At 39.7% G+C, this 27,643-nt stretch overlaps 2 protein-coding genes across 2 annotated transcripts in view; both read left to right on the top strand.

Moving 5' to 3' along the window:
• The window catches only part of ACMSD (aminocarboxymuconate semialdehyde decarboxylase), a 61,712-nt gene extending 49,495 nt beyond the window's left edge, over window positions 1-12,217 (top strand). Inside the window, exons 9-10 of the mRNA XM_052663840.1 lie at window positions 7,507-7,605; window positions 12,155-12,217. Of these exons, the coding sequence (XP_052519800.1) occupies window positions 7,507-7,605; window positions 12,155-12,217 (162 nt within the window). The remainder of the gene's footprint in view (window positions 1-7,506; window positions 7,606-12,154) is intronic.
• Window positions 12,218-25,219: 13,002 nt separating this feature from the next.
• CCNT2 (cyclin T2) overlaps window positions 25,220-27,643 on the top strand; it is a 31,023-nt gene continuing 28,599 nt past the window's right edge. Inside the window, exons 1-2 of the mRNA XM_052663832.1 lie at window positions 25,220-25,395; window positions 26,177-26,258. Coding sequence (XP_052519792.1) covers window positions 25,238-25,395; window positions 26,177-26,258 — 240 coding nt within the window. The 5' untranslated portion in view covers window positions 25,220-25,237. The remainder of the gene's footprint in view (window positions 25,396-26,176; window positions 26,259-27,643) is intronic.

The raw sequence follows: 27,643 nt of genomic DNA, 5'->3' as shown, positions 1-27,643 counted from the left end.
AGGGCTAATAAAGAGATTCAGCAAGGTTCTAGAATAAATACATACATAAATACATAAAATATATACAAATATATAAGATAAATATACAAAAATTACCCACATTTCTATATACTAGCATTGAATAATCCATAAATGAAATTGAGGAGACAATTCCATTTACAATAGTATCAATAAGAATAAAAATACTTAGCACTAAATTCAACTAAAGAAGTGAAGACTTGGACACTAAATTACAAAATACTGTTGAAGAAAATTATAGAAGACCTAAATAAATGAAAAGACATCCCATGTTCATCTGTTGGAAAACTTAATGTTAAATGACCATACTCCTCACATTGATCTACAGATTGAATGCAATCCCTATCAAAAATCCAGGGTTTGTTTTGTTTGTCTTCACAGGAATTGACAAGTTGATGCTAAAATTCATACAAGGGACCCAGAATGGACAAAATGATTTTAAAAAAGAACAGAACTGGAGGACTCACACTCTCAATTTCAAAAGTTTCTACATAGATATATAGGATAATCAAAACTGAGTGATGGTGGCTTAAAAACAGACATAAAGATAACTTATTCTGAACAAAAGTTCAGATACAATACAAGTCAATAAAGAAAGAATAGTATTTTCAATATATTGTAGTGGCATAATGGAATATCCACATGCATGAAAAGAATAAGTTGGATCTCTTCTTCACACTCAAAATACACAAAAGTTAACTCAAAATGGACCAAAGTCCTAGAGGGAAGAGCTAAAACTACAAGCTCTTAAAAGAAAACTTAGTTGCAAATCTTCATGATGTTTAGGCAATAATTTCTTGACTATGACACCAAAAACAAAAGCAACCAAAGAAAATAATTAAATTCATCAAAATTCTAAAATTTGGGTTTCAAAAGATACAACCAATGAAGTGAAAAGACAAGCCACAGAATGAAGAAAATATCTGTAAATCATACATCTGGTAAATCTCTAGTATTTAGAAAATTTAAAGAACTCTGGCAACTCAACAATAAAAAGGAAACACATGGGCTTGAATAGACACAAAGGACATATAGATATTCCTTCAAAGACATACAAATGGCCAATGAGCACATGGAAAGATGTTCAACATAATTTGTCGTTCAGTTCAGTCCAGTTCAGTCGCTCAGTTGTGTCCGACTCTTTGTGACCCCATGAATCGCAGCACGCCAGGCCTCCCTGTCCATCACTAACTCCCGGAATTCACTCAGACTCACGTCCATCAAGTCAGTGATGCCATCCAGCCATCTCATCCTCTGTCGTCCCCTTCTCCTCACGCCCGTAATCCTTTCCAGCATCAGAGTCTTTTCCAATGAGTCAACTCTTCACATGAGGTGGCCAAAGTACTGGAGTTTCAGCTTCAGCATCATTCCCTTCAAAGAAATCCCAAAGATGGGCTCAATAAAGGACAGAAATGGTATGGACCTAACAGAAGCAGAAGATATTAAGAGGTGGCAAGAATACACAGAAGAACTATACAAAAAAGATCTTCACGACCAAGATAATCATGATGATGTGATCACTAATCTAGAGCCAGACATCCTGGAATGTGAAGTCAAGTGGGCCTTAGAAAGCAACACTACGAACAAAGCTAGTGGAGGTGATGGAATTCCAGTTGAGCTATTTCAAATCCTGAAAGATGATGCTGTGAAAGTGCTGCACTCAATACACCAGCAAATTTGGAAAACTCAGCAGTGGTCACAAGGCTGGAAAAGGTCAGTTTTTATTCCAATTCCAAAGAAAGGCAATGCTGAAGAATGCTCAAACTACCGCACAATTGCACTCATCTCACACACTAGTAAAGTAATTTGTCGTTACAGAAATGCAAATTGAAACCACAGTGAGATATCACTTTACACCTACCATGATAGCTATAGTTAAAAAAAAATGGACAATAACAAGCGTTGGTAAGGATTTGGAGAAATTGGGACCTTCACGCATTGCTGTTGAGAATGTCGAATGCTGCAGCCACTGCGAAAAACCGTTTCTCTAAATGTTAAATATGAACTTATCATATGATCCAGCAACTCCACTCCTAGGTATATACCAGGAGAAGGGAAAAGGTTTTCATATGAAAACACTTGTTCAGAGAAGCATTACCATAATGGCCAAAAAGTAGAAACCACCACATATCCATCTTCTGATGAATGGATAAACACAATGTGGTATATCTATTCAATGGAATATTATTTGGCCCAAAACAGAATGAAGTACTGATTCAGGCTATAGCATGGATGAATCTTGAAAATGATATTCTAAATGACGGTGACATACCGCATGATTCTATTTACATGAAATGTCAGAAGAAGCAATTCCATAGACACAGAAGATAAATTAGTGTTTACAGGGGCTAGAAGCAGGAGGTAACAAGGAGTGCCTGCTAATGAGTATGCAGATTACTTTAAGGTGATAAAAATGTTCTGAAATTAGTGGAAATGAGAACACAAATTCGTGAATATACTAAAACACACTGAACTGTACAGTTTTAAAGAGTGAATTTTGTGGTATGTGAATTATATCCCCAAAAGAGAAAAAGGGGCATCTCCTACAGCCCTGAAGCCTAGTCTTCATTTGTGGAGACACCTAATATTACTTGTTTTTTGGCTGCTGTTGCTGTTGTTGTTCAGTTGCCCAGTCATGTCCAACTCTTTGTGACCCCGTGAACTGTAGCACAGCAGGCATCCTTGTTCCTCACCATCTTGTTTCTCAAGAAACTATCTTGTTTCTTGGCTACCATTTGTGAAATAGACTTTACCATACAAATATATTTGTGTTTCTATAGGTTCCTTATTAGAAACAGAAATATGAGTATAGCAAATACATTGTCCTAGACTTTGTTTTCCCCTCTTTATAACTTTCTCTTTTTTCTTATTAATTATTTTTATAGGAGTATAGTTGCTTTACAATATTATGTTAGTTTCCACTGCATATTGAGTGAATCATATTTCATTATATACATATACATTATTCATCATACATATACCTATATCCATTCTTTTCTAGATTCTGTTCCCATATAGGTCATTACAATACAGAGTAATGAAAGGAGTTTTCATTCCAATCCCAAAGAAAGTCAATGCCAAAGAATGTTCAAACTACTGCATAAATGCACTCATCTTACACACTAGCAAAGTAATGCTCAAAATTCTCCAAGCTAGGCTTCAACAGTACGTGAACCATGAGCTTCCAGATGTTCAAGCTGGATTTGGAAAAGGCAAGGAACCAGAGATCAAACTGCCAACATCTGTTGAATCGCTGACAAAGCAAGAGAGTTCCAGAAAAACATCTACTTCTGCTTTACTGACTATGCCAACTGACTATATGGATCACAACAAACTGTGGAAAATTCTTCAAGAGATGGGAATACCAGACCACCAGACCTGCCTCCTGAGAAATCTGTATGCAGGTTAGGAAGCAACAGTTAGAACTGTACATGGAACAAGATTGGTTCCAAATCGGGAAAGGAGTACATCAAGGCTATATATTGTTACCCTGCTTGTTTAACTTTTATGGAGAGTACATCATGTGATATGCTGAGCTGCATGAAGCACAAGCTGCAATCAAGATTGCTGGGAGAAATACCAATAACCTCAGATATGCAGATGACCCCACCCTTATGGCAGAAAGCAAAGAACTAAAGAGCCTCTTGATGACAGTTAAAGAGGAGAGCAAAAAGTTGGCTTAAAACTCAACATTCTAAAAACTAAGATCATGGCATCTGGTCCCATCACTTCATGGCAAATAGACGGGGAAACAACGGAAACAGTGAGAGACTTTTGGTTTTTTGAGCTCCAAAATCACTGCAGATGGTGACTGCAGACATGAAATTAAAAGATACTTGCTCCTTGGAAGAAAAGCTATGACAAACCTAGGCAGCATATTAAAAAGTAGACATTACTTTGCCAACAAAGGTCTCTATAGTCAAAGCTATGGTTTTTCCGGTAGTCATGTACAGATGTGAGAGCTGGACTATAAAGAAAGCTGAGCCCCAAAGAATTGATGCTTTGAACTGTGGTGTTGGAGAAGACTCTTGAGAGTCTCTTGGACTGCAAGAAGATCCAACCAGTCAATCCTAAAGTAAATCCGTCCTGAATATTCCCTGGGAGGACTGATGCTGAAGCTGAAATTCCAATACTTTGGCCACCTGATCCAAAGAACTGACTCATTTGAAAAGACCCTGATGCTGGGAAAGATTGAAGGTGGGAAAAGAGGACGACAGAGGATGATATGGTTGGATGGCATGACCAACTTGATGGACATGAGTTTGAGTAAGCTCCCGGAGTTGGTGATAGACAGGGAGGCCTGGCATGCTTCAGTCTATGGGGTGGCAAAGAGTTGGACACGACTGAGAGACTGAACAGAATGGAATGTGTATATGCCAATCCCAATCTCCTTGTCTTCTACATCTGTGACTCAATTTCTGTTTTGTAAAAAGGTTCATTTGTACCATTTAGATTACACGTATAAGCGGTATCATATGATATTTGAATTAACTTTAGTAAATTCCATTTGACAGCTATTACACTGTATTTTCTCATTACAAGATTCATTCACAATGTAGTGTTAAGTGTCTGCTGTGAAGATCATTCCTCTTTACAATATAAGTTGGTGATTATTTCATTTCAGCATATGCAATTATCCTTCATTCCTTTTTATTTTGGGATATGCTATAATTTAATTTGATAGTGTTTTGCTACTACAATAATGTTGCAATTAATTTCCTTGAAATATTTCTATTACATGCATATGAGTGGGATACTTACCAGAAGTAAAATTTCTAGTTGAAAATATGTTCCTCTTATTTTATTTCAATAGATGGATTTGTTATTGATTATTAATTTAGTGTCTCTCTTACTAGATCATGAGGTTTCTGAGGAGAGGGATTATTTCTGTCTTTTTCTCCAAAATTTGTTCATTGAACACTGTATACTATGCCATTACAAAAATATATCATATTCTTATCCATTGTATTTTTAAAAATTAAACTACAGTTGACTTACAATGCTATATTCATCTCAGGAATACCTTTCATCACTTTAATTACATCATGCCATTCTTTTCCGGCCTGCAGATTTTCTGCTGAAAAATCAGCTGATAGCCTTATGGGATCCCCATGTATGTGACTAATTGATTTCCTTTTGTTGCCCTCAAAATTCTTTCTTAACTTTTGCCATTTTAATTATGTCTTGGTATGGATTTCTTTGGGTTCATCTTGTTTTGGACTCTTTATGTTACCTGGAAAATCCCATGGATGGAGGAGCCTGGTAGGCTGCAGTCCCTGGAGTCACTAAGAGTCGGACACGACTGAGTGACTTCACTTTCACTTTTCACGTTCATGCATTGGAGAAGGAAATGGCAACCCACTCCAGTGTTCTTGTCTAGAGAATCCCAGGGACGGGGGAGCCTGGTGGGCTGCCGTCTATGGGGTCGCACAGAGTCGGACACGACTGAAGCGACTTAGCAGCAGCAGCAGCAGCATGTTACCTGGACCTGGATGCTTGTTTCCTTCTTAGGGAAGTTTACAGCTATTATTTCTTCAAATACTACTTCTATCCTTTCTCTCTTCTCCTTCTGGGACACCTATAACGCAAATGTTAGTACACTTCATGTTGTCCCAAACGTCCCTTAAACTATCCTCATTTTTTAAAATTATTTTTATTTTTCCTGTTTGGCTTAGGTGATTATTACTACTCTGTCTTCCATATCACTTACCCATTCTTCAGTATCATCTACTCTACCAGTGACTCCCTCCAATGTATACTTCATTGCTGTTATTGTATTCTTCAACTCTTATTGGTTCCTTTTTATAATTTCTAACTCTGTTCAAGTTCTCATTTGTTCATCCATTCTTAGCCTGAGTTTGGTAAGCATCTTTACAATCATTACCTTAAACTCTTTCTCGGGTAGATTGCTTATCTTCATTTCATTTAGGTCTTTTTCTTCAGTTTTGTCATGTTCTTTTGTTTGAAACATACTCCTCTGTCTCCTGAATTTGCCTAAATCTCTAAGTTTATTCCTATGTATTATGTAGTTGGTTACAACTCCCAATCTTGGAGAAGTGACTTGTCCTAAGGAAGCCCAGCAGCATGTTCCCCTTTGATCACCAGGGTCAGATTCTCCAAGAGTGTCCCCTATATGGGCTACATGAGCCCTTTTATTGTAGCAAGGCTGGGTGTTGCAGATGTGCCGGTACTTGGGGCTAACCCGCTAACAGGCTAGAGGGAGAATTCCAAAAAAGCAACCACCAGGGCCAGCGTCAGCATGGTAGAGAGAGATAATGAAAACAGCTGCCACAAGCATGTCAGTTCCCAAGGGGAGTCCCAGCTGCCTCCTGTTTCTCCACAAGACTCTCTAAGATCAGCAAGTATGTCTGACCCAGACTCCTTTCAAACTGCAGCTTCTGCATAGGGACTTGGAGCAAGTAAGTTTTTGCACATGCCCTTTAAGGATGGCCCTCCAGCCTCTAGTTCTAAACATAGGCCCCACTGGTTTTCAAAGCCAGACATTCTGGGTGCTCATCTTCCCAGTGCAGGACCAGGCTGGTGACCTCAGTGTGGGACTTGGACACCTGACTCCTCAGGTAGGAGCTCCACAGTTGATTTTCCTCCTGCTTGTGAGTCACCATGCCAAGAATGTGAATCCTGACAGCCAGTGTCTCCACCCTTCTACCTGTCAAGTTGTGGTTCTTTATGTCTTTTCTACTAGCCTTCAGGTCATTCTCAGAGATAGTTGCCCTGTTCAGCAGTGTAATTCAGGTGTGACAGGAGGTGAACTCAGGATCTTCCTATTCTGCCATCTTGATCCCTCTCTGTCCCCATTTCTGTTTCGTTGACCAGGGCAATCTAGATTTTAGCACATTACTTGACATACTGCTTTATGTATTTGTAGACAGACAAGACTGTGTGCTTTCTCATACAAAGTATCAAATAGAACTTCAAAGCTACATCATTAAAAAACACAATCTAGTTTACAGAGATAGTAATTGTTTGGGGGAGGGTGGGAACTGGTTAGTTTTTGTTTCTTTTCTTTTCATTCATTTCATCCAGTTATTAGTTGTTTATGTTTTCCTTTCTAACCCTAGTATATTTTCCTTTCTAACCCTAGTATATTTTCAAGAATTGTGGAGTCAATTGCAATGCATCATTTTAAGAAACACAGAATCATTAATTTCATCTGAAGACATTAGCATGTTTTATTAAATAAATGCCTGCTTCTTAGATTTGAGTATTCTGCAATTCAGTTCCTTAGGAAAAACAAGGGAGGATAGAGGTTTATTTGCAGTTTTAAGAGACCTAATAACGCCACCTGCTGGACAAAATGTCAGAATACGATTTGAAGCCGTTAAATCCTAAAACTTCAAAATCAATTTGCTTCCATTAATCAGGGAAAATTTTATTTTACCATAAGAGTGTTTGTAAATATAATTAAGTTTATAAGAGGTTCTTTGATGCTTTTAAAAAAAAGTAGGGATAAAATTTTTCTTTTTTTAGGATAAAGTCATTTTGGGAACTGATTACCCCTTCCCACTAGGCGAGTTGGAACCTGGGAAACTGATAGAATCCATGGGAGAATTTGATGCAGAAACCAAGGTATGTGCCTTTTACTTCATGATCTTATTCCTGAATTTTCCTGATCTAACTGTGTTTGGTTTCAGAGCACTTTGATATGGGATAGCAAAGGACAGAGAAATTGTTGCACTTAGTATTTCTAGAACTGTTGCTTGACCTTTAGAATTGGCTGATCTATTAAAGAACAAAGGAAAGTTAAAAAGCTGAAAGTGAACCTAGTACAACTAAATTCATAAAGACAAGAAAGAAAACGGTAAAGAAGAATATTATAATAATATATTTAGATTTGCATGTTAGATGAATAAGAAAACATGTTTCTATTATAAATCTACCAATCTCCAAAGTTGTAATGATTCTAGTAATTTGGATATCTAGACTCAAGTCTTGATTAACAGGACTCAATGATGCAGAACCCTCAAGCAACTGGATTTTGTTTTTCTTTCAGCATGTGACTTTTAGGGTGGTGTCTTAATGCTGACACTTCCTATTCTGCCCCTTAGGTTCCTGAAACAAAATGAGCTTAAAATGAGGCACTGTGTCCCCAAATTTCCTCTCCTTTGCCATCCCCTTCACATACCATGGGCTTCTCTGGTGGCTCAGACGGTAAAGAGCCCACCTTCAATGCTGGTTTGATCCCTGGGTCAGGAAGAACCTCTGAAGAAGGAAATTTCTACCCACTCCAGTATTCTTGTCTGGAGAATTCCATGGATGGAGGAGCCTAGCAGGCTACAATCCATGGAGTTGCAAAGAGTCAGACATGAGTGAGCAGCTAACATTTTGACTTTCCCATCCTACAGTGGTAAAGAATCCACCTGCCAATGCAGGAGACAAAGGAGACAAGAATCAGACCGACTGAGTGACTGAGCATGCAAATCCCATTCCACACCCGCTCACAATGAAACAAGTTCTTCCTAAGACTTCACCACTAGGGGCCAGGGATGCCAAAATGAAAACACGGAGATGTAAATTCTTAAAAAATTTTACAAAAGTCTCAGTCATAACCCTTTTGTATGAGACTTGACTCTCTTCTAAACTAGGATCCAAAAGTTCTCTTCAACTCTAATTCTCTACTCTAATTGTTGGGATACAGCTCATCACATCTTCTTAGACACTTAAAGCACATTAACAGATGCCAAGAAGAGTACATTTTGATATATACTAGTCACAAGTTATTAACTGGGAAACCTTGGACTGCTTTAAACAGGAAGTGTCTCCTTTGGCACTTACCCACCTTAAGGAACTAAAAATCCTGAATTGTTAAATGGTAGTGGTGGTTTAGTCACTAAGTCGTGTCCTACTCTTGCAACCCCATGGACTGTAGCCCGCCAGGCTCCTCTGTCCATGGCATTCTCCAGGTAATACTGGAATGGGTTGCCATTTCCTTCTCCAGGGGATCTTCCTGACCCAGGAAATTAACCCAGGTCTCCTGCATTGCAGGCAGATTCTTTACTGACTGAGCTCATATAATTGTTAAATATATACTTATTAAAGTAGAAAGCAATACTAAGATTTTCTCTACTTTTTATATCAAAAGTTGAAAATGAAAAACTTCCTATAACATTAATGAAAATTAAACTAAAACCAGACTACCCCAAGTATCCTGTTGTTATTGTTCAGTTGCAAAGTCATGTCCGACTCTGCGACCCATGAACTGCAGCATGCCAGGCTTCCCTGTCCTTCACTATTTCACAGAGTTTACTCAAACTCCATGTCAAATATCCTGATTAAGACTTTAGAGGAATAATAATAATTACTATTATATGCCTTTTGTTATTTAATTTTATGTCTATCACTTTCAAGTTATCAGAAAATCTTGAATAAAAATTTTATGCAGTCATAAATACACGATATTCTGTAATGTTACATGTTACTCATCATAACGTTGTAATAAAGACTAAAAACAATCTACGGGGAATAGTTAAATAAATAATAGTATGTCTATACAATGGAGTCTATATAGCCATTCAGTTCAGTTCAGTCGCTCAGTCATGTCTGACTCTTTGCGACCCCATGAATAGCAGCACGCCAGGCCTCCCTGTCCATCACCAACTCCTGGAGTTTACTCAAACTCATGTCCATCAGGCCGGTATAGCCATTAAAAAGTATTAAAAATCAATTTCTAAGATATATTAAGAAAGGTACCAAAAATGCACATACTTTCATTTGTAAATAGCTCACTATCCATTTGTGAAAAAAAATTATAAACCTACATATGAGAATTTGCTTATATATGAATAAAATATCTCTGGAAGAACAGATAAGAAACTGATAAGTCTGGGAAGAAAAAGCAGCGGTTGGGCAGTACTAGTAAAAGGAAACATACATTTCTTATCTTTTGAATTTTGAGCCACATGAAGGTAAAATTTCACTTCAAATTTTTTTATTGAAATAAATAAATCCATTTGATGAGCACAACAACACTGGGAGATAGGCAAATGCATTCCACCAGGCAGATGCAGAGGAGGAAAATGAGACTTGGGTGTTAAGTGATTTGCCAAAGGGATATAATTGCTGGATTATAGCACATAAACTCAACTCCAAATCTCCTAACTCCAGGATCAGGTCTCTATCCAATACACCAAAATGTATCACCTTCAAAGGATACTTGGTACCAACATATTTTAAAAAGTAAAGCAAATAGTTTTTCAGAGCAGCAGCCATTATTTCTGAAGTCTTCCTTTACAGAAGGATGACCCAGGGTAAATCACGGAAGAACCCCAAGTAAGAGCTCCTTGCCTCAAATTACCCACTCTGCAAGCCTATGTGAGAACCCTGACGTGGTCATGATACACAGATACACACTAATGGTATGGATGTTACACAACCCCATACATGTTTCCTTCCACTCTCAGCTGCATGCCTGTCCTTTGCAAGCTAGACATATATCAATTAGGGTATCACAAAGTTAACTCTCAAATCACAGGAGCTTTTTCCATGGAGCAGATCTAATCTACAGCTGGGGAGAAGGTGAAAAAAACTTGGCAGTCTTTTTCTCATGTGAAATTTATCAATGTACATATTTGTACAATATTCTGAGACTCTTATTCAGGGTCATGTGAAAGGACAACACATATACAGAGAAGGTAGTGGTACCTAAGCTGTATCTTTTCTCTGTATTTGACTCCAAGTAATTCTTAAAACTCATTGAAGGGTCCTGTAGAAGTTACCAAAGAAGTCATTTTCCTAGGATGGTTTTCCTTGTTAAAAGTCTCCTCCCCTCTTCTACAACCAAATTTCAAGGTTAGATTTCAAATAAAGGGACAAAGGGGGAATTAGAGAAGGCAGTCAAAAGGTACACATTTCCAGTTACAAGATAAATAAGTACTAGGATTGTAATCTTCTTATGCTCATTCAGTCGTGTCCAACTCTTTTGTGACCTCATGTACTGCAGCCCACCAGGCTCCTCTGCCCATGGGATTTCCCAGGCAAGAATACAAGAGTGGGTCACCATTTCCTTCTTCAGTGGCTCTTCCAAATCCAGGGGTTGAACCCGTATATTCTGCATTGACAGGCAAATTCTCTACCTCTGAGCCAACAAGGACTGTAATGTACAACAGGATAAATATAATTAACACTGCTATATGTTACATATGAAAGTTATTAAGAGACTAAATACTAAGACTTCTTATCCCAAGAGAAAAAATATTTTTTCTATTTCTTTAATGTTGTGTCCATATGAGATGATGGATACCCACTAAATTTATTATCGTATTCATTTCATGATGTATACAAGTCAGATCATTATGTTGTACTTTTTTTTTACTTTTATGTTATTTTATTTTTTAAACTTTATTGTCATAATTTTTTTAATTTATTTTCTAATTGAAGGATAACTTGTATATCTTAAACTTATACAATGTTGTATATTAATCATATCTCAATAAAACTGAAAGAAAAAAAGAACATTCCTTTTGGAGGCTGAATATTCCATTTATGTGTATACCACGTTTAAAAGCCTACTCATCTATTGATGTATACTTGTGCTGTTTCTTTCAGCTGCTATGCAGAGTACTATTATGAACATTCCCTTTCAAGTATCTGTTTGATACTTTTAAAAATTCTGTTGGATATATTTAGGAGCAGAATTGTTGGGTCATATCATAATTCTGTTAATAATATGCTTAAACTTATCATTGTACTATTTAATATAAAATTCATTTGCAGAAATATTTCATTAGAAACTGCTACTATTAAAAAATATAAAATTATACATTTTCTACATTAGCTATAATGTAAATAATACATTATTTACATGTTCAAAAATTTAAAACCTCTACCATGTTTTGTCGATGATTGTCAACATATTTGAGAAGTAGAGAAAATAATAAAGTACAAATATACCACCTGTCATTCATTTTTTGCTTTTAAAATGTTGTTCAATACAAATATATGAATATAATTTTTAAAATAGTGTGGCAAAACATGGGTCAAGAGATCATTGTTTAAACACCTAGTATTCTTCTCTCACATTGGGGAACTGAGTTTTTAAAAACCTGAAGACAGTTAGTAAGTACTTTAAAACAGCCATTAAATAATGCTTTAAAGTAAAACCTTTTCTTTTCTTTTTCAGGATAAACTCAAAGCTGGCAATGCCCTAGAATTTTTGGGTCTTGAAAGGAAACAATTTGAATGACTGAATTTATTACAAAGGCAAATTTCAAGAAGACATTTTACTTTTGCTTTTAAATACGTATCACATATGCATTCTTGAAATCCTATTTTGAACTCTTTTATCCAGAAATAGAATATATCCAAATACCCTAAACTATTCATAACAAAAACGATTCTCATGTTTTTATTCTGAAAAACAGTACATTATTTCATGTGCAAATCAAAAATTATTTTCCTACAGCCTTTAAAATTAATGGCAGAAATAAAAAGCAAAATGCCGTTAATGATTCATATGAAAAAAATAACAGATTCATCCTAGAGGGTTCATGTAGGTTCTCTACCTTGAGCAAATATTTGTTCAGTTCAGTTCAGTTCAGTCGCTCAGTCGTGTCCGACTCTTTGCGACCCCATGAATCCCAGCACTCCAGGCCTCCCTATCCATCACCAACTCCCAGAGTTCAACTCTCAGACTCACGTCCATCGAGTCGGTGATGCCATCCAGCCATCTCATCCTCTGTCGTCCCCTTCTCCTCCTGCCCCCAATCCCTCCCAGCATCTGAGTCTTTTCCAATGAGTCAACTCTTCGCATGAGGTGGTCAAAGTACTGGAGTTTCAGCTTTAGCATCATTCCTTCCAAAGAAATCCCAGGGCTGATCTTCTTCAGAATGGACTGGTTAATAGGTCCCAAATAACCTATTTTTATTCACTTTAAATACCTTCCATTAGCTCAGAAGTGGGCTGGGAATGCTTTAGAGTCCAAAAAAAAATATATATATATACACATTTTCCATAATCTCTAGGAACTTACAGCCCTATTAAGGAGGCAAAATACATGTTTGTGGAATAATTACTAAGCAATAAAAAACGCATGTCACAGAATTTCAGTTAAGAAAAATTCATTTGATTCCAACTTTGGGCACATCTTCACAGAAGCTGGAACTCGAGATGAGTCTATAAAAATGAATAAAGCATGTTAAGAGTTGGAAGATGGTAAATAGAAAGGCAAAACAATGGGAACATAGTTTCCATATGAATAAGAACTTATCTATTCTGGAGAGAAGTTTCAGTATGTAATTTATTTTTACCAGAAACTCTTTCCATTTGAAATACTGAGCAGACTGTGTAAAGCAAGCTGTGGAGGTTGAGCAGGGCAATACCAGGGTAGCCTGTTATACTGACTGCATTTCTATTCGTTCCACCTGGTCTGCTGAAGATGAACTTGGTTCTGGGAGGGGTGATGAACATCTGTGGTTCATGTACCTCTGGCTGAATTCTAAAACATAATTTTTCAAAATTACCCGCTTGCTCTAACTGTGGTTTTCTGGCTTGTTTTTTGTTTTTGTGTGGGGTTGTTTGGCCTCGCCATGGCATGGGGGATCTTAGTTCCCTGACAAGGGGTTGAATCCATGCCCCATGCAGTGGAAACACAGTCTTAACCACTGGACCACCAGGGAAGTCCCATCCTCTTGATTCATTCATACTTCTTTTCCCTCCTATTAGTCAAGAGTTGAGTATGACATGTAAGTTGTACTGATTTAATCTTTGCTAACCTACACTCATCTTATTATTTTCTTTATTTTAGCCTATAACTCCATCTCCTTCTTGCTTCTCCTGTTGCTTTCTAAGACTTTACCCACCCAACACTTTGCTTGTTACTCTAGTCTGCTTTAAAAGAAAAAGTTGAGTCAAACAGCAACATGAAGCATATGTTATTATTTTTTACTTCCCCATTCTTTAGGGGAAAATGTCTTGTTTCTTTTTAAATATTCTGTATTTGAGCACTTTAAACATAGTGTTTGATGACTGCTTTATTATGAAAAGCAACCATAAATACATTGTTTAAATAGATTTGGGGTATATTCATATTCACAGAGTATTTATGTGATATGCCAGGGTTGTAAGGCAGTTCCACACACTGGGGACATAGAAAGTTAACAAAAAGGATAAAATCTGTTCTCTGATGAAACCTACAACCTGTAGGTAAGAAACTGTAAATAAATAAAGGAGGGAGGACAAAGAAAGGAGAAATGGAGAGCAAGAGGGAAGGAGGACGGAGGGAAAGAAAGGAGGAAGGGAGGAAACTTTTCTTATACTGATAAACATTATGCAGAAATTAAAACAAGAAGATGTATAGAATGACTCAGGGAAGGATGGGAGATAAAACATTAAGTTGTAGGGCCAGAGAATACCTGTTTAAAGAGGACTTTGAACTAAGACTTGAGTAACAGAAAGAAATGGCCATGGAGAGAGTATTCTGGGGAAGGGCTAGAGCAGCAAAGGCTCTGAGGCAGAAAAGAGCTGGGGCAGAGCTTGTGAGCAAGGGAGAAACAGGGATGAAACTGAAAAGCTGGCCAGAGAAGTAAGCTGTGGTCGAGAGTTTAGATTTTCATATTAAGTTTTTTAGTAAGCCAGCGGAGTTTTTAAAATAGGTTTGTGACATGCTCTGTCTTATGTTTTTGGAAAATCCCATGGATGGAGGAGCCTGGCAGGCTGCAGTCCATGGGGTTGCTAAGAGTCGGACACGACTGAGCGACTTCACTTTCACTTTTCACTTTCATGCATTGGAGAAGGACATGGCAACACACTCCGGTGTTCTTGCCTGGAGAATCCCAGGGACGGGGGAGCCTGGTGGGCTGCCGTCTATGGGGTTGCACAGAGTCGGACACGACTGAAGCGACTTAGGAGCAGCAGCAGCAGCAGAGAATTATTTTAAGGCGTCAAGAAATGATGGTGACTTGGGCAAGAGTAGTAGAACAGGGACAGTGACATGGGGTTGTAGGGAGAAGCAACAGCACTTGATAAATGTGAGGACAAGGGCAAATGGGAAGAAAAAAATCAAGGCTGATTCCCAGGTGTCTGTGTGTGTGTGCACCATAGTTTGTTCAGTCTCTTACATTTGGACATTATATGTAATTTCCAATATTTTGCAATTACAAATAAGGCTGCAATAAAATTAGGTACATTTGTCATATCACACATACGGATAACTCCAACATAGATTCGATCAAAGATTTAACTCTAAGATAAGGCGAAACTATGCAGACACTAGAAAAGATGAGAAACTTCCTCTTTAAACCAAATATAAAGAAGGGCTTTCTAATGATGTCCTTTCTGTGCAGTAATTCTAGGGACATTTAGCCTCTGTAATGTAGCTAAGGCTATTAAACTCATCCATACTTTAGACAGGTGCCTTGACTCCTAGTTTTTTTCACTTGAGCATCTGGGTTGATTTCTTTTACCATCATGAGGAAGACTGACAAAAACAGGTTTGGGAAGAAAGAGAATCAATAGCTCTGCTGTTGGCTGCTCCTGCTACTGCTACTGCTGCTGCTGCTGCTGCTGCTGCTGCTGCTGCTGCTGCTGCTAAGTCACTTCAGTCGTGTCCGACTCTGTGTGACCCCATAGACGGCAGCCCACCAGGCTCCCCCGTCCCTGGGATTCTCCAGGCAAGAACACTGGAGTGGGTTGCCATCCTTCTCCAATGCATGAAAGTGAAAAGTGAAAGGGAAGTCGCTCAGTCATGTCTGACTCTTAACGACCCCATGGACTGCAGCCTACCAGGCTCCTCTGTCCATGGGATTTTCCAGGCAAGAATACTGGAGTCGGGTGCCATCGCCTTCTCCGTCTGCTGTTGGACTTACTATATTTCAGGTGTGTCTTAGACATTTGAGTAGGAATGTCCATAAGCAGTTAGGTACACTATTTGGGGGAGTTAAAGAGGGAAGTTGGGAAAAGGGTATCAGTGTATAGAAAGTATTTAAAGAAATGAGACTGGATGAAATCACCAGGAGAAAAAGTAAAGCAGAGAACCAAAAGAACCTAAGACTAATTACTAGGATTCACCAGCACTGGACACTAAGTAGTGCTCAGTGAAGTAGGAAGAAAACCAGAAAAAAAATGTATTCAGAAGTAAGGGGGAGACAATGTTTCAAGAAGGCCTAAGAGCTTTAGGCATTAAAAAAGAAAAAATATAAAATACTATGGTACTGGGCTTCTTTGGTGGTACAGGAGCTAAGAATCTACCTTGCAATGCAGGGGACACAGGTTGGATACCTAGTCTGGAAAGATCTCAATGCTTCAGAGCAACTAAGCCCACGAGTCACAACTACTGAAGCCCTTGCACCTTAGAGCCCACGCTCCACAACAAGAGAAGTCACTGCAATGAGAAGCCCATGCACCACAGCAAAGAGTAGCCCCCGCTCGCCACAACTAGAGAAAGCCCATGCACAACAACGAAGACCCAGTGCAGCCAAAACTAAGGTTTTAAGAAAATCTTTTCACTACGTTGGTACTTAGTACTTGGGGGCAGAATCATATGCTCTCAGTATAACTCAATCCCTTTATCTCAAAATAGTTCCAGTTCCTATAGTCCCAATACTGATCAATGGCATCACCCAGTCACTTAAATTTTCTCCTTCACCCATATCAAACCTGACATTAAGTCTGATAGATTCTGCCATTTTTATATCTTTCACTTCTTATCTATTCTGTCTTCCCTAATGCTTCCAACTAGATTCAGGTCCTCAACTCTCATCAAGATTATTGATATTATCTCTTATGTATATTCCTGTTTCTTGGCTTAGTCTGGCATAATCCACTTTCCACCCTATGGCCAGAAAAAATTTTTCAAGTATGTATCTGATAGCATTGCTTTCTCTAGCTCTCTTTAAAATTCCTCAGGACCTAGAATGATGGTTTTCTAGGCTTTGAGATGTCATTAATCAGTATCGTCCACTTTTAAAAGTTGTACTGATATTGCTAATAGCAGACACTTCTCAATTTGAATTGCATTTGCTATCTTCCCACTAGACTGGAACTTTCTTGAGAGCAGAAACTATGCCCTAATTCACTTGCATTCAACAGTATTTACTGAGGGTGCACTATGTACACTAGCTGCTGGGATAATGTAAGTAAAAACAAACATGGTTCCTGCTCTCAACTGCGCTTATAATCTAGTTAGGGAGACAGGTATCAAACAAGCAACAAATTAATGTAAAATTGCTACTGTGACAAGAGCTAGGAAGGAGACACACATAGTGTGTAGAGAGCTTAAAATACGGGACATGAGCCCATTAGAGTTAGGGAGAGAATTTTCAGAACTGTTGCTTCAGCTGGGTTCTGAAGACCAGACAACAGCTGAAAAGTAGAGAGGCAAAGAGGAAAGGGAAGAGCAGAGAGGGAAGAGCATAGATGAAAGCCTTGCGGCAGGAGAGAGCACAGCAGGAAAGGATACCCCTGGGGCTGGAGGTGAGAAAGCAAGCCCTTCTTGGTACAAAGAGACAAGATCACATGGGGCCATACACTGGTTTGAGGAATTTGATCTATCAAAAGGCTGTGAGATTTTTAATTAGGATACGTCAGGGAAAGTTTAACAGTAGGATTCCTGTGTGCTGTTTCCTGTCTCTCTTGAGCCCTCTGTTCCTTATCCGTTCCTGTCAGGAACAAGCGGAGTGGCAAGCCGCTCCCAGGACTGAGATCAAAGAGATGGGATGCTTGCATAGGATTTCCTTCATTAGCTTTTCCATATGGCGAAAGGGATGATTTATGATCCTCTTTTGATATGGATTGTCTTTTGGCTTTATGGCCTCTGTTACTCCTTGTTCCCTTGGTAACTTGTAAAGTCTGGTCTTTTGATCTTTATCTGAAGAAGCTACCTTGTAATAAGGTATATATACTCACACAGAGTTCAATAAAGGACCCTTGTTCCACTAGAGACTTGGGTCCCCATGTCCTTCTTTTTCTCTTTCTCTTTCTCTGTCTCTCTTTCTGGCTGATTCTCTGGAGTGTGGAGCCTGCCAAGCTCATTTTCCTGCCCGGGCTTTCAAGACCTCTCAAGACCTTTTGAGAGGGTGCCCTGTGCCTACGTGAACAGTACAAGCCTTGTCCTAGGGTTTTATTAGCTTTCTGCATAACCCAGGGAATATTAGCCTCTTTCCTTCTTTCACTTTCTTATCGTTGACTCCAGACCACCAGGTTCCAGTCCATTAAAGGACCGCAACAAGGATATAACTAGTTGAAATTTGAAAAGACCCTCCTGGCCCTAAAATGGCACTTCAGTTCAGTTCAGTCGCTCAGTCATGTCCAACTCTCTGCGACCCCATGAACTGCAGCACGCCAGGCCTCCCTCAGTTCAGTTCAGCTCAGTCGCTCAGTCATGTCCAACTCTTTACAACCCCATATGCAGCACGCCAGGCCTCCCTGTCCATCACCAACTCCCGGAGTTCACTCAGACTCACATCCATCGAGTCAGTGATGCCATCCAGCCATCTCATCCTCTGTCGTCCCTTTCTCCTCCTGCCCCCAATCCCTCCCAGCATCAGAGTCTTTTCCAAAGAGTCAACTCTTCACATGAGGTGGCCAAAGTACTGGAGTTTCAGCTTCAGCATCGTTCCCTCCAAAGAAATCCCAGGGCTGATCTCCTTCAGAATAGACTGGTTGGATCTCCTTGCAGTCCAAGGGACTCTCCAGAGTCTTCTCCAAAACCACAGTGCAAAAGCATCAATTCTTTGGCACTTATCACACCCAAAATCTCAAAAATCTCTGAAGAAAATCCCCCTTTTAGGCTTTTATCTCCCTTATCTAGTATATGTACTTCGCCAAAACATACCCCTGGAGGGAAAAAAAAATCCCACCACCATCAGATTCCAAAGAACAACTCTTCATAGTCATCCAAGTGTTTCTCTTCCTTGGACTGGACCCTTCTCCAAATTTTCTATCTCCCCTATAAAGGAAGCCAGTTCTAATTCAACCCAATATTTATTACCCAACCAGCAAACTTACACCTATATTCATCGAAAAGAATGACACAAATGAATTTACAAAACAGAAACTCACAGACCTAGAAAACAAACTTATGGTTAACAAAGGGGAGAGGGATAGGTTGGGAGATCGGGACTGACACATACACACTATTGTATACTAAACAGATAACCAACAAGGACCTACTGTATAGCACAGGAAACTATATTCAATATTTTGTAATACCCTGTAAGGGAATATAATATGAAAATGAATATATAAATATAAATAAATTATTATATATAAATAAAATGTTGTTGTTTAGTTGCAACATTGTATTTTACTTAGGACTCTTTTGCAGCCCCATGGACTGTAGCTTGCCAGTCTCCTCTGTCCATGTGATTTCCCAGGCAAGAATACTGGAGTGGGTTGCCATGCCCTTCTCCAGAGGATCTTCCTGACCCAGGGATCAAACCCATGTCTCCTGCATTGGCAGGCACATTCTTTACCCGGGAGGCCCAAAATAAATACATACAAACATAAATAAATATTTATTTATTTAAATGTGATTGGGTAGACCAAAGTTTGTTCAGGTTTTTCCATAACATCTTATGGGAAAATCTGAACAAATATTTTGGCCAACCCAATATATAGCTGAATCACTGTGATGGACACTTGAAACTAATCAACTAACTAATCAGCTATAGTTGATATCATAAATCAACTATACTTCCATTTAAAATATATATATTCAATTACTTAAGATGAATTTAATTAAAATCAATACCAACTTCATATTTGCTTAGCTTACAACGATTCTGAGGCTTTTTCCAAATCAAAATTGAACAAAAGTAAATAGGTTTCCATTCCTGAATGTAAAACACTGCTCACTTTTATCAGATACCTAATAAAAAATTTTAAGTTCATTTTTGAGAAGTCAATCCACAAACATGGTAGAAGAGTCCAAAAGCATTAAATTCAATGTATGTCACCCAGAGGGAGCCAATTTTATCTGTTGCCTGTATATGTGTATTCTCGTAAAGGTAATCTATAATTATACAAGTACTGACTATGCCAAAGCCTTTGACTGTGTGGATCACAATAAACTGGGGAAAATTCTGAAAGAGATGGGAATACCAGACCACTTGACCTGCCTCTTGAGAAACCTGTATGCAGGTCAGGAAGCAATAGTTAGAACTGGACATGCAACAACATACTGGTTCCAAATAGGAAAAGGAGTACATCAAGGCTGTATATTGTCATCCTGCTTATTTAACTTATATGTAGAGAACATCATGAGAAACAATGGGCTGGAAGAAGCACAAGCTGGAATCAGGATTGCCGGGAGAAATATCAATAACCTCAGATATGCAGATGACACAACCCTTATGGCAGAAAGTAAAGAGGAACTAAAAAGCCTCTTGATGAAACTGAAAGAGGAGAGTGAAAAAGTTGGCTTAAAGCTGAACATTCAGAAAACTAAGATCATGGCATCTGGTCCCATCACTTCATGGGAAATAGATGGGGAAACAGTGGAAACAGTGTCAGACTATTTTTCAGGGCTCCAAAATCACTGCAAATGGTGACTGCAGCCATGAAATTAAAAGACGCTTACTCCTTGGAAGGAAAGAGTAACCCAGTAAGTAGTAAGTTATGACCAACCCAGATAGCATATTCAAAAGCAGAGACATTACTTTGCCAACAAAGGTCTGTCTAGTCAAGGCTACGGTTTTTCCAGTGGTCATGTATGGATGTTAGAGGTGGACTGTGAAGAAAGCTGAGCACTGAAGAATTGATGCTTTTGAACTGTGGTGTTGGAGAAGACTCTTGAGAGTCCCTTGGACTGCAAGAAGATCCAACCAGTCCATCCTAAAGGAGATCAGTCCTGGGTGTTCATTGGAAGGACTGATGCTGAAGCTGAAACTCCAATACTTGGGCCACCTCATGCGAAGAGTTGACTCATTGGAAAATACCCTGATGCTGGGAGGGATTGGGGGCAGGAGGAGAAGGGGACAACAGAGGATGAGATGGCTGGATGGCATCACTGACTCGATGGACATGAGTTTAGGTAAACTCCGGGAGTTGGTGACGGACAGGGAGGCCTGGAGTGCTGAGATTCATGGGGTCGTAAAGAGTCGGACACGACTGAGCAACTGAACTGAACTGAACTGAAGCTAGCTTAGGGCTTCCCAGATGGCGCTAGCGGTAAAGAACCCATCTGTAAATGCAAGAGACTTAAAAAATGTGGGTTCAGTCACTAGGTTGGGAAGATTCTCTGGAGGAGGGCGTGTTAGCAACCCACTCTAGTATTCTTGCATGGAGAATCCCATGGACACAGGAGCCTGGAGGGCTCCAGTCTGGTCCACAGGGTCACAAAGAGTTGGATATGACTCCAGTGACTTAGCAAGCAAGCGAACTTCAGTTTGGATGCATTATAAAACTCTGCAGTTATATTCCCTTCCCCACCGATGTTGTATGTTTTTGATGTCACAATTTACATATTTTTATCTTGCATGTCTCTTAACAAGTTTTTGTAGTTATAGTTATTTTTACTACTTGGTCTTTTAATCTTCAAACTTTGAAAGTAATTAACCTATCACTTTTAAAACTTTATTCTGATTTTTCCTACATAACTTACCAGTGGTATTTATCCTGTTTTCCTGCAGCCAATTAACACTTTTTTGTTTCAGCCTAAAGAAGTCCTTTTAACTAACATTTCCTGTAAGGCCAGTCTAGTGGGAATGAACTCCATTACCTTTTGCTTGTCTGGAAAACTCTCTCCTTCAACTCCTAAGGATGGATTTTCTGATAGAGTATTCTTGATTGGCAGCTTTTCTTCTTTCAGCATTTGATGCCTTCTTTTTAATAGGGGACTAGTATTTCATTGTATAGATATATCAAACTATTCAATCCTCAAATCATGAATGGTCATGCTTCCAGTCTTTTAAAATTGCAAACTACTACTTAAATGATGTTGAAGTGAAGTGAAGTTGCTCAGTTGTGTCCGACTCTTTGCGACCCCACAGACTGTAACCTACCAGGCTCCTCTGTCCATGGGATTTTCCAGGCAATAGTACTGGAGTGGATTGCCATTTCCTTCTCCAGGGGATCTTCCCAACCCAGGGATCAAACCCGGGTCTCCTGCATTGTAGATAGACGCTTTACTGTCTGAGCCACCAGGGAAGTCCTTAAATGATGTTGAACATCTTTTCAAATGTTTATTTGCCATCTGTATCACTTCTTTGTTAAGTATCTGTTCAGATCCTTTGCCCTTTTTTTTTTTTAAGCCACTTAGCATGTGGGATCCTAGTTACCTGAAGAGAAATGGCACTCATGTCCTCCTGCATTGGAAGTGCAGAGTCTTAACCACTGGACCACCAGGGAAGACCCCTCCTCCCTTTGCCCATTTAAAAATTGGGTTCTTTGTTTTCTTATTGAGCTTTAAGAGTTATTTGCATATTTGGAACACAAGTCCTTTATTAGAAAGTGTTTTGCAAAGACGTTTTCCTTCTATTTTCACTCTCTTAACTGTCTTTCACAGAGCAGAAGTCTTTAATTTTAAAAGTCCAACTTAATTTTTTCTTTCATGGATCATCTTTTGGTGTTATATCTAAAAACTCACTGCCAAACAAGGTCACCTAGGTTTCCTCCTGTTATATTCCAGAATTTTTAAAGCTTTGCATTTGACATTTAGGGATATGATTTATTTAAAATTAATTTTTGTTAAAAGTGAGGTTTTTGAGATTTTGTGAGATTTGTGCGGGGTTTTTTGCCAGATGGATGTCCATTATTTCAGCGCTATTTGTTGAAAAGATGATCTTTTCTCAATTTAAGTGCCTTTGCTCCTTTGTCAAAGATCAGTTGACCATATTTCTACAGGTCTATTTCTGGACTCCCTATTCTGCTCCACTGATGTATGTCTATTATTTTGCCAATATACACTGTCTTTCATACTGTAGCTTTGAGGTTAGGTAGAGAAGGCAATGGCACCCCACTCTAGTACTCTTGCCTGGAAAATCCCATGGACAGGGAGCCTGGTAGGCTGCAGTCCATGAGGTCACTAAGAGCTGGACACGACTGAGCGACTTCACTTTGTCTTTTCACTTTCACGCATTAGAGAAGGAAATGGCAACCCACTTCAGTATTCTTGCCTGGAGAATCCCAGGGAAGGGGGAGCCAGGTGGGCTGCCGTCTATGGGGTCGCACAGAGTTGGACACAACTGAAGCGACTTAGTAGTAGTAGTAGTAGTAGTAGAGCCCATTCCACTTCTTTGGTATTGTGTAGGCTACTTTGGGTCTTTTGTCTTTCCATATAAACTTTAGAATCAATTAGTACTTATCTATAAAGAACTTGATAAATTTTTTATTGAGATTGCATTGAATTTACACATGAAGTTGGGAAGAACTGACATCTACTGATGTTAATTCTTGGAATCCATGAACTCACAATATCCTTCCACTCATATCTACTTTTTAAATCATAGCTTTATAGTTTTCTATAAACAGATCCTGTACATATTTTAGATTCACATCTAAGTTTTATTTTTTATAAATGATATTGTGTTTTTAGCTTCAAATATCAATTATACATGGGTGGTACACAGGAAAGCAACTGACTCTTGTATATTATAATCCTGCTATAGTCACTTACTAGTTCCAGGTTTTTTTTTAATACTCTTTAAGATTTTCTACATGAACAATTATGCTACTAGCAACAAAGTCAGTTTTCTTTCTTTCTTCCTGATCTGCTTTGATTTCCTTTTCTTACAGGACTTCTATCCAGGACAACTTTGAAAGGAGTAATGAGATGGGAGTCATGCTTTAGTAGGAAAGTTTCTCACCATTAAGTATGATGCTAGCTCTAAGGCTGTATCAACTTGACTAAGTTGCAGTTCTCTTACATTCCTAGTTTGTTAGAGCTTTTATCACGAATGAGCGTTCAAGGTAGACACTTTTTAAGTGTTGCTTTCAGTCAATCTGCCCTGCAACTTCTAAGCAAGGTAGGTAAGAAAGTAAGTTATTTAGACAACCGTTCACACCAGGTGACTACCAAAATACCTCAATACTGTGTGTGACAGGGGGCCGGCAAAGCCAAGATAGATCAGTACACTGGGCATCGGAGCCCCAAAACGATGACAAAAGCCTGGAGATTTAATCAAGAACTCAATGAAAGTACCAGTTGCCTTTAGAAGTATGTCTTCCCGTGCTCTAATCTTTGGCAAATAGGAGCCTGGTGGGGTTACCGTTCAAGAGGTCACCAAAGTCGGACAGGACTTAACAACAAAAATTTAAAACTTAGAAAATTATTCACACACAGTAGGCGTTGGCTCAAAGCCAGAGACGCACCCACTCCCAGAGTGGAGCTCTGCGGAATTTTCTTGCAGGGACAGGAGAAAAATATGTTACCATATTTAACACTGATAATTTTTTTCCTCAGCTGTTTTTACATCTGCTTCTCTTCAAACTTCTCTTTAAAATCACAGATTTTAAAAAACCACTACCGAAACGGACTGGGAACCTAGTTTGGAAATCAAGATACTCTGATTGCTAATTGGATAACCTTTGGCAGGCAATTAAAATAAACCCTCGGCCCGCGTAGTCGTGGAATTCAAACAAGATAATGTAGAGGAAAAGCACTGACGTGCAGCACAAACGTGGAGCGTCATTTCTTCTGCACCCTTTCTCAGGTAGGTCCCTGCCAGAGCCACCCGTTGAGCTAAGGCTGTCCACCTACCACTTGAGAGCAGGGAGCCTACGATATTGCGCAGACCGATGCTGTAAAAAATAGAGGATGTGCCGCACGACTGCGACACAGGAAGGTTTTGGGTTTTTTTTTTAAGCGCTGCCAGACTCCAGATTCCAGCATCGCCGGGATTTGAGAGTTCACGCCCAGGACACATGGCGCAGGCGCGTGCCCGCCTCTCTCGTCACCCGACCCGAAACCAGTCTCTCCCTTCCTCTCCACCACGCCCTTAGCCCAGCCAATCCTAGACCCGGCATGCACTGCGCCGACCTTTTCCTTCCAGCCGACCCCCACCGCTGGGCGCCTCCAAATGACAAGGGGCGCGGAGCATTGTGGTCCCGTGCGCGAGAGCGAGGATGGAGGCAGGAAAGAGAAAGCAAAAGGCTGGACGAGCCGATAGAGCGGTCCCCGCGCACGCGCACGCACGGCGACGGAGGTGAAAAGAGGCGGTGCCTGGTCTACGGCGAGCGGAGTGGGGCGGGGTCGCGCGGCCTTGGCGGGGAGTCCGCGAGCCCGGAGGGGCGGGGGGTGGGTGAGGGAGCGGGCGGAGGAGGAAGTGTCATGGCGTCGGGCCGTGGAGCTTCTTCTCGCTGGTTCTTTACTCGGGAACAGCTGGAGAACACGCCGAGCCGTCGCTGCGGAGTGGAGGCGGATAAAGAGCTCTCGTACCGCCAGCAGGCGGCCAACCTCATCCAGGAAATGGGACAGCGTCTCAATGTGTATCCTTTCTTATTCTTGGCCTTCCGCCGCTCACGCCCTGTCCCTCTCACTACTCGCCCGGTCGCCGGGCCTGGTGCCGCGCGAACATGGCGCCGTCGCCTCGGCCTTTGCTGGGCCTCGGCCGTGCCGTAAGGGAAGGCAGATTCGGGTTCGGAAGGCCGCGAGCGACCGGCGGAGAGGTGGAGGAGGAGAGGAGACCGGGAATGCGGGCCGGGAGGCTGCGTTGTGTAATCTGTTTGGGACCGCGCGTGGTGGCGGCGGGGGATGGGAGTGCCGCCCAGACGAGAGGGGACTTTTAGGGATTATGGCAGAAAAGAGGCCGTTGCTTCGACTTCTCGTCCGAGAAGGGCTTGCGAGCTAGCTCTCAGCAAATTTGATGGCGGTTTTCTCGTACCTGGGGAGCGCACGGGAGGTCTTTATATTGACAAGGTTTTGTATGGGTGTGCGCTCGCCTGTTTCAACTCTGATTTGGGGTTTAGTCAGCCGTAGCCATTGATCAATCCTTCCTGGGCTCGCTTAATTTCAATATTAGAGCGAAATGCTCGGCATTTGTTATTACTGTTAGTATTACCATTTCGGTCTGGAGCCTTTTATAACCGCCAGCCCCCACCCCACCATCCTGTGGGTATTTATTGATTTATTTACTTATTACAGTTTGGGGATTGGTTTTGAGTGAACGGGTGGCGTTGGAAAAGGACCGTATATCGGATATTTTCCTTCAAAATTGTTTTGGAAAGAGATCTTGTTTTTCTCCAGTATTTCCTAAATGTTACGTTCCAGCTCTCAGCTTACGATAAACACTGCGATTGTTTATATGCACAGGTTTTACATGCACCATTCTTTCACCAAATTCAGTAGATACGTAAGTACTATTTTATTGCACTATTTTATTGTTTGTTTTTGCTGCAACCAAATTTTAAGGTACAATCGATACGTAGAAAGGAGTTGGTCGTGGATTTTACTACTGTATTTAGTGTTCCAAGTTAACAGTGAAGGTGAATGGCTTGATGAACATTTTGCTTCAAATGCGCGGTTTCTGGTTCGTTGGTTTGTTAGTTTTTTAATTTGGGATGACAAGCTGCCAGGCTCTGTGTCAGGCTCTGCCGGCTCTTTTGAGCTGAGAGAGAAATCAGAAGCATTTCTTTTCTCAAAGAGTGTTTATTACATTTGTATGAATTTAAGTTTTATGTTCGACGTTTAAACAATTTCAGGTAGTAATGTACAATGTGATGGGGAGACGGGGTCATCTGGACGCATATTGTTTCAAATAGTGGGAATTGGGCTTAGTTTAATTGCAACGTTGTTTTGTAAGAATCCTTTGAGAGAACTGTTTTGCTTTTTAGAAAAAGTATTTCACTTGTTAACACAATTTAAGTTGTCAAACGTTATTTATCATAGTTTACCATTAGTTGTCTACTTAAATTTTTGGTGATTTGAATTGTATCTTGATTCAGACAAAACTATGTCGTGTGTGTATAATCAGTTTGAAGTACATGTTACCTTGCAATACTAAGGTACTGATTTGGAACATATGCTGTAAATCTGTGTGTCACAAATTGAGTAGTGGCTTTTAGTTGCAATTTTAAATTGTGAAACAGGGCAGTTGAATGTGTGCTCTTTTCAGCGAAATAAGCGTACTGTGTTGTACCTGTTAACAAAGAAAACTACATATCATTTAGAAATACTTAACTCTAAGGTAAATATTTTACCTTATTTCTCACCATGTTTTTTGCTCACAGCTATTATTTTAGAATGTTACTCTGAAAGGTATGTGGAAAAATTGACCATGGAAGACTTCACGCACGGATTGTTATTAGACCGTTTAAGAAAGCAGTTTTTGAAAAGGTTCTTTTTTTGAGTTGGAAGAAAGGAAAAGCTTCATAGTTTGGATTGATTCCTATATTAATCTCTTCTGATCGTAAATCTGACTTGGTTTATCAGATTGGCATATAGGTTTATCTTAGAAACAATATACATTTCTTATATACATTTTGGTCTCTTGCAGTCTCCATAGCTTCTACTTCTACTTCTCCATCTTTTAAATCTGTGTGATTCTTGTTCTGTTTTTATTTCCCTAGTTATTTCTTGTGCATAGAACTTAGATCGGTGATAGTGTTGGGAAGAGAGAGGAAACCTTTTTGATAGTAATATTTAGATTGAGAGAAATAGCATTTTTATTTAAATTGTCTTCTAAGGCAGTAGTGAACTGATAAATACTAATATGAATATGACTTAGGGAGCCCTGGA

The sequence above is a fragment of the Budorcas taxicolor genome, chromosome 2 (assembly GCF_023091745.1).
Source record: "Budorcas taxicolor isolate Tak-1 chromosome 2, Takin1.1, whole genome shotgun sequence".
In the NCBI taxonomy this organism is placed as follows: domain Eukaryota; kingdom Metazoa; phylum Chordata; class Mammalia; order Artiodactyla; family Bovidae; genus Budorcas; species Budorcas taxicolor.
Note: the sequence above shows the minus strand (reverse complement) of the source record. Positions and strands in the feature narration are given on the sequence as shown.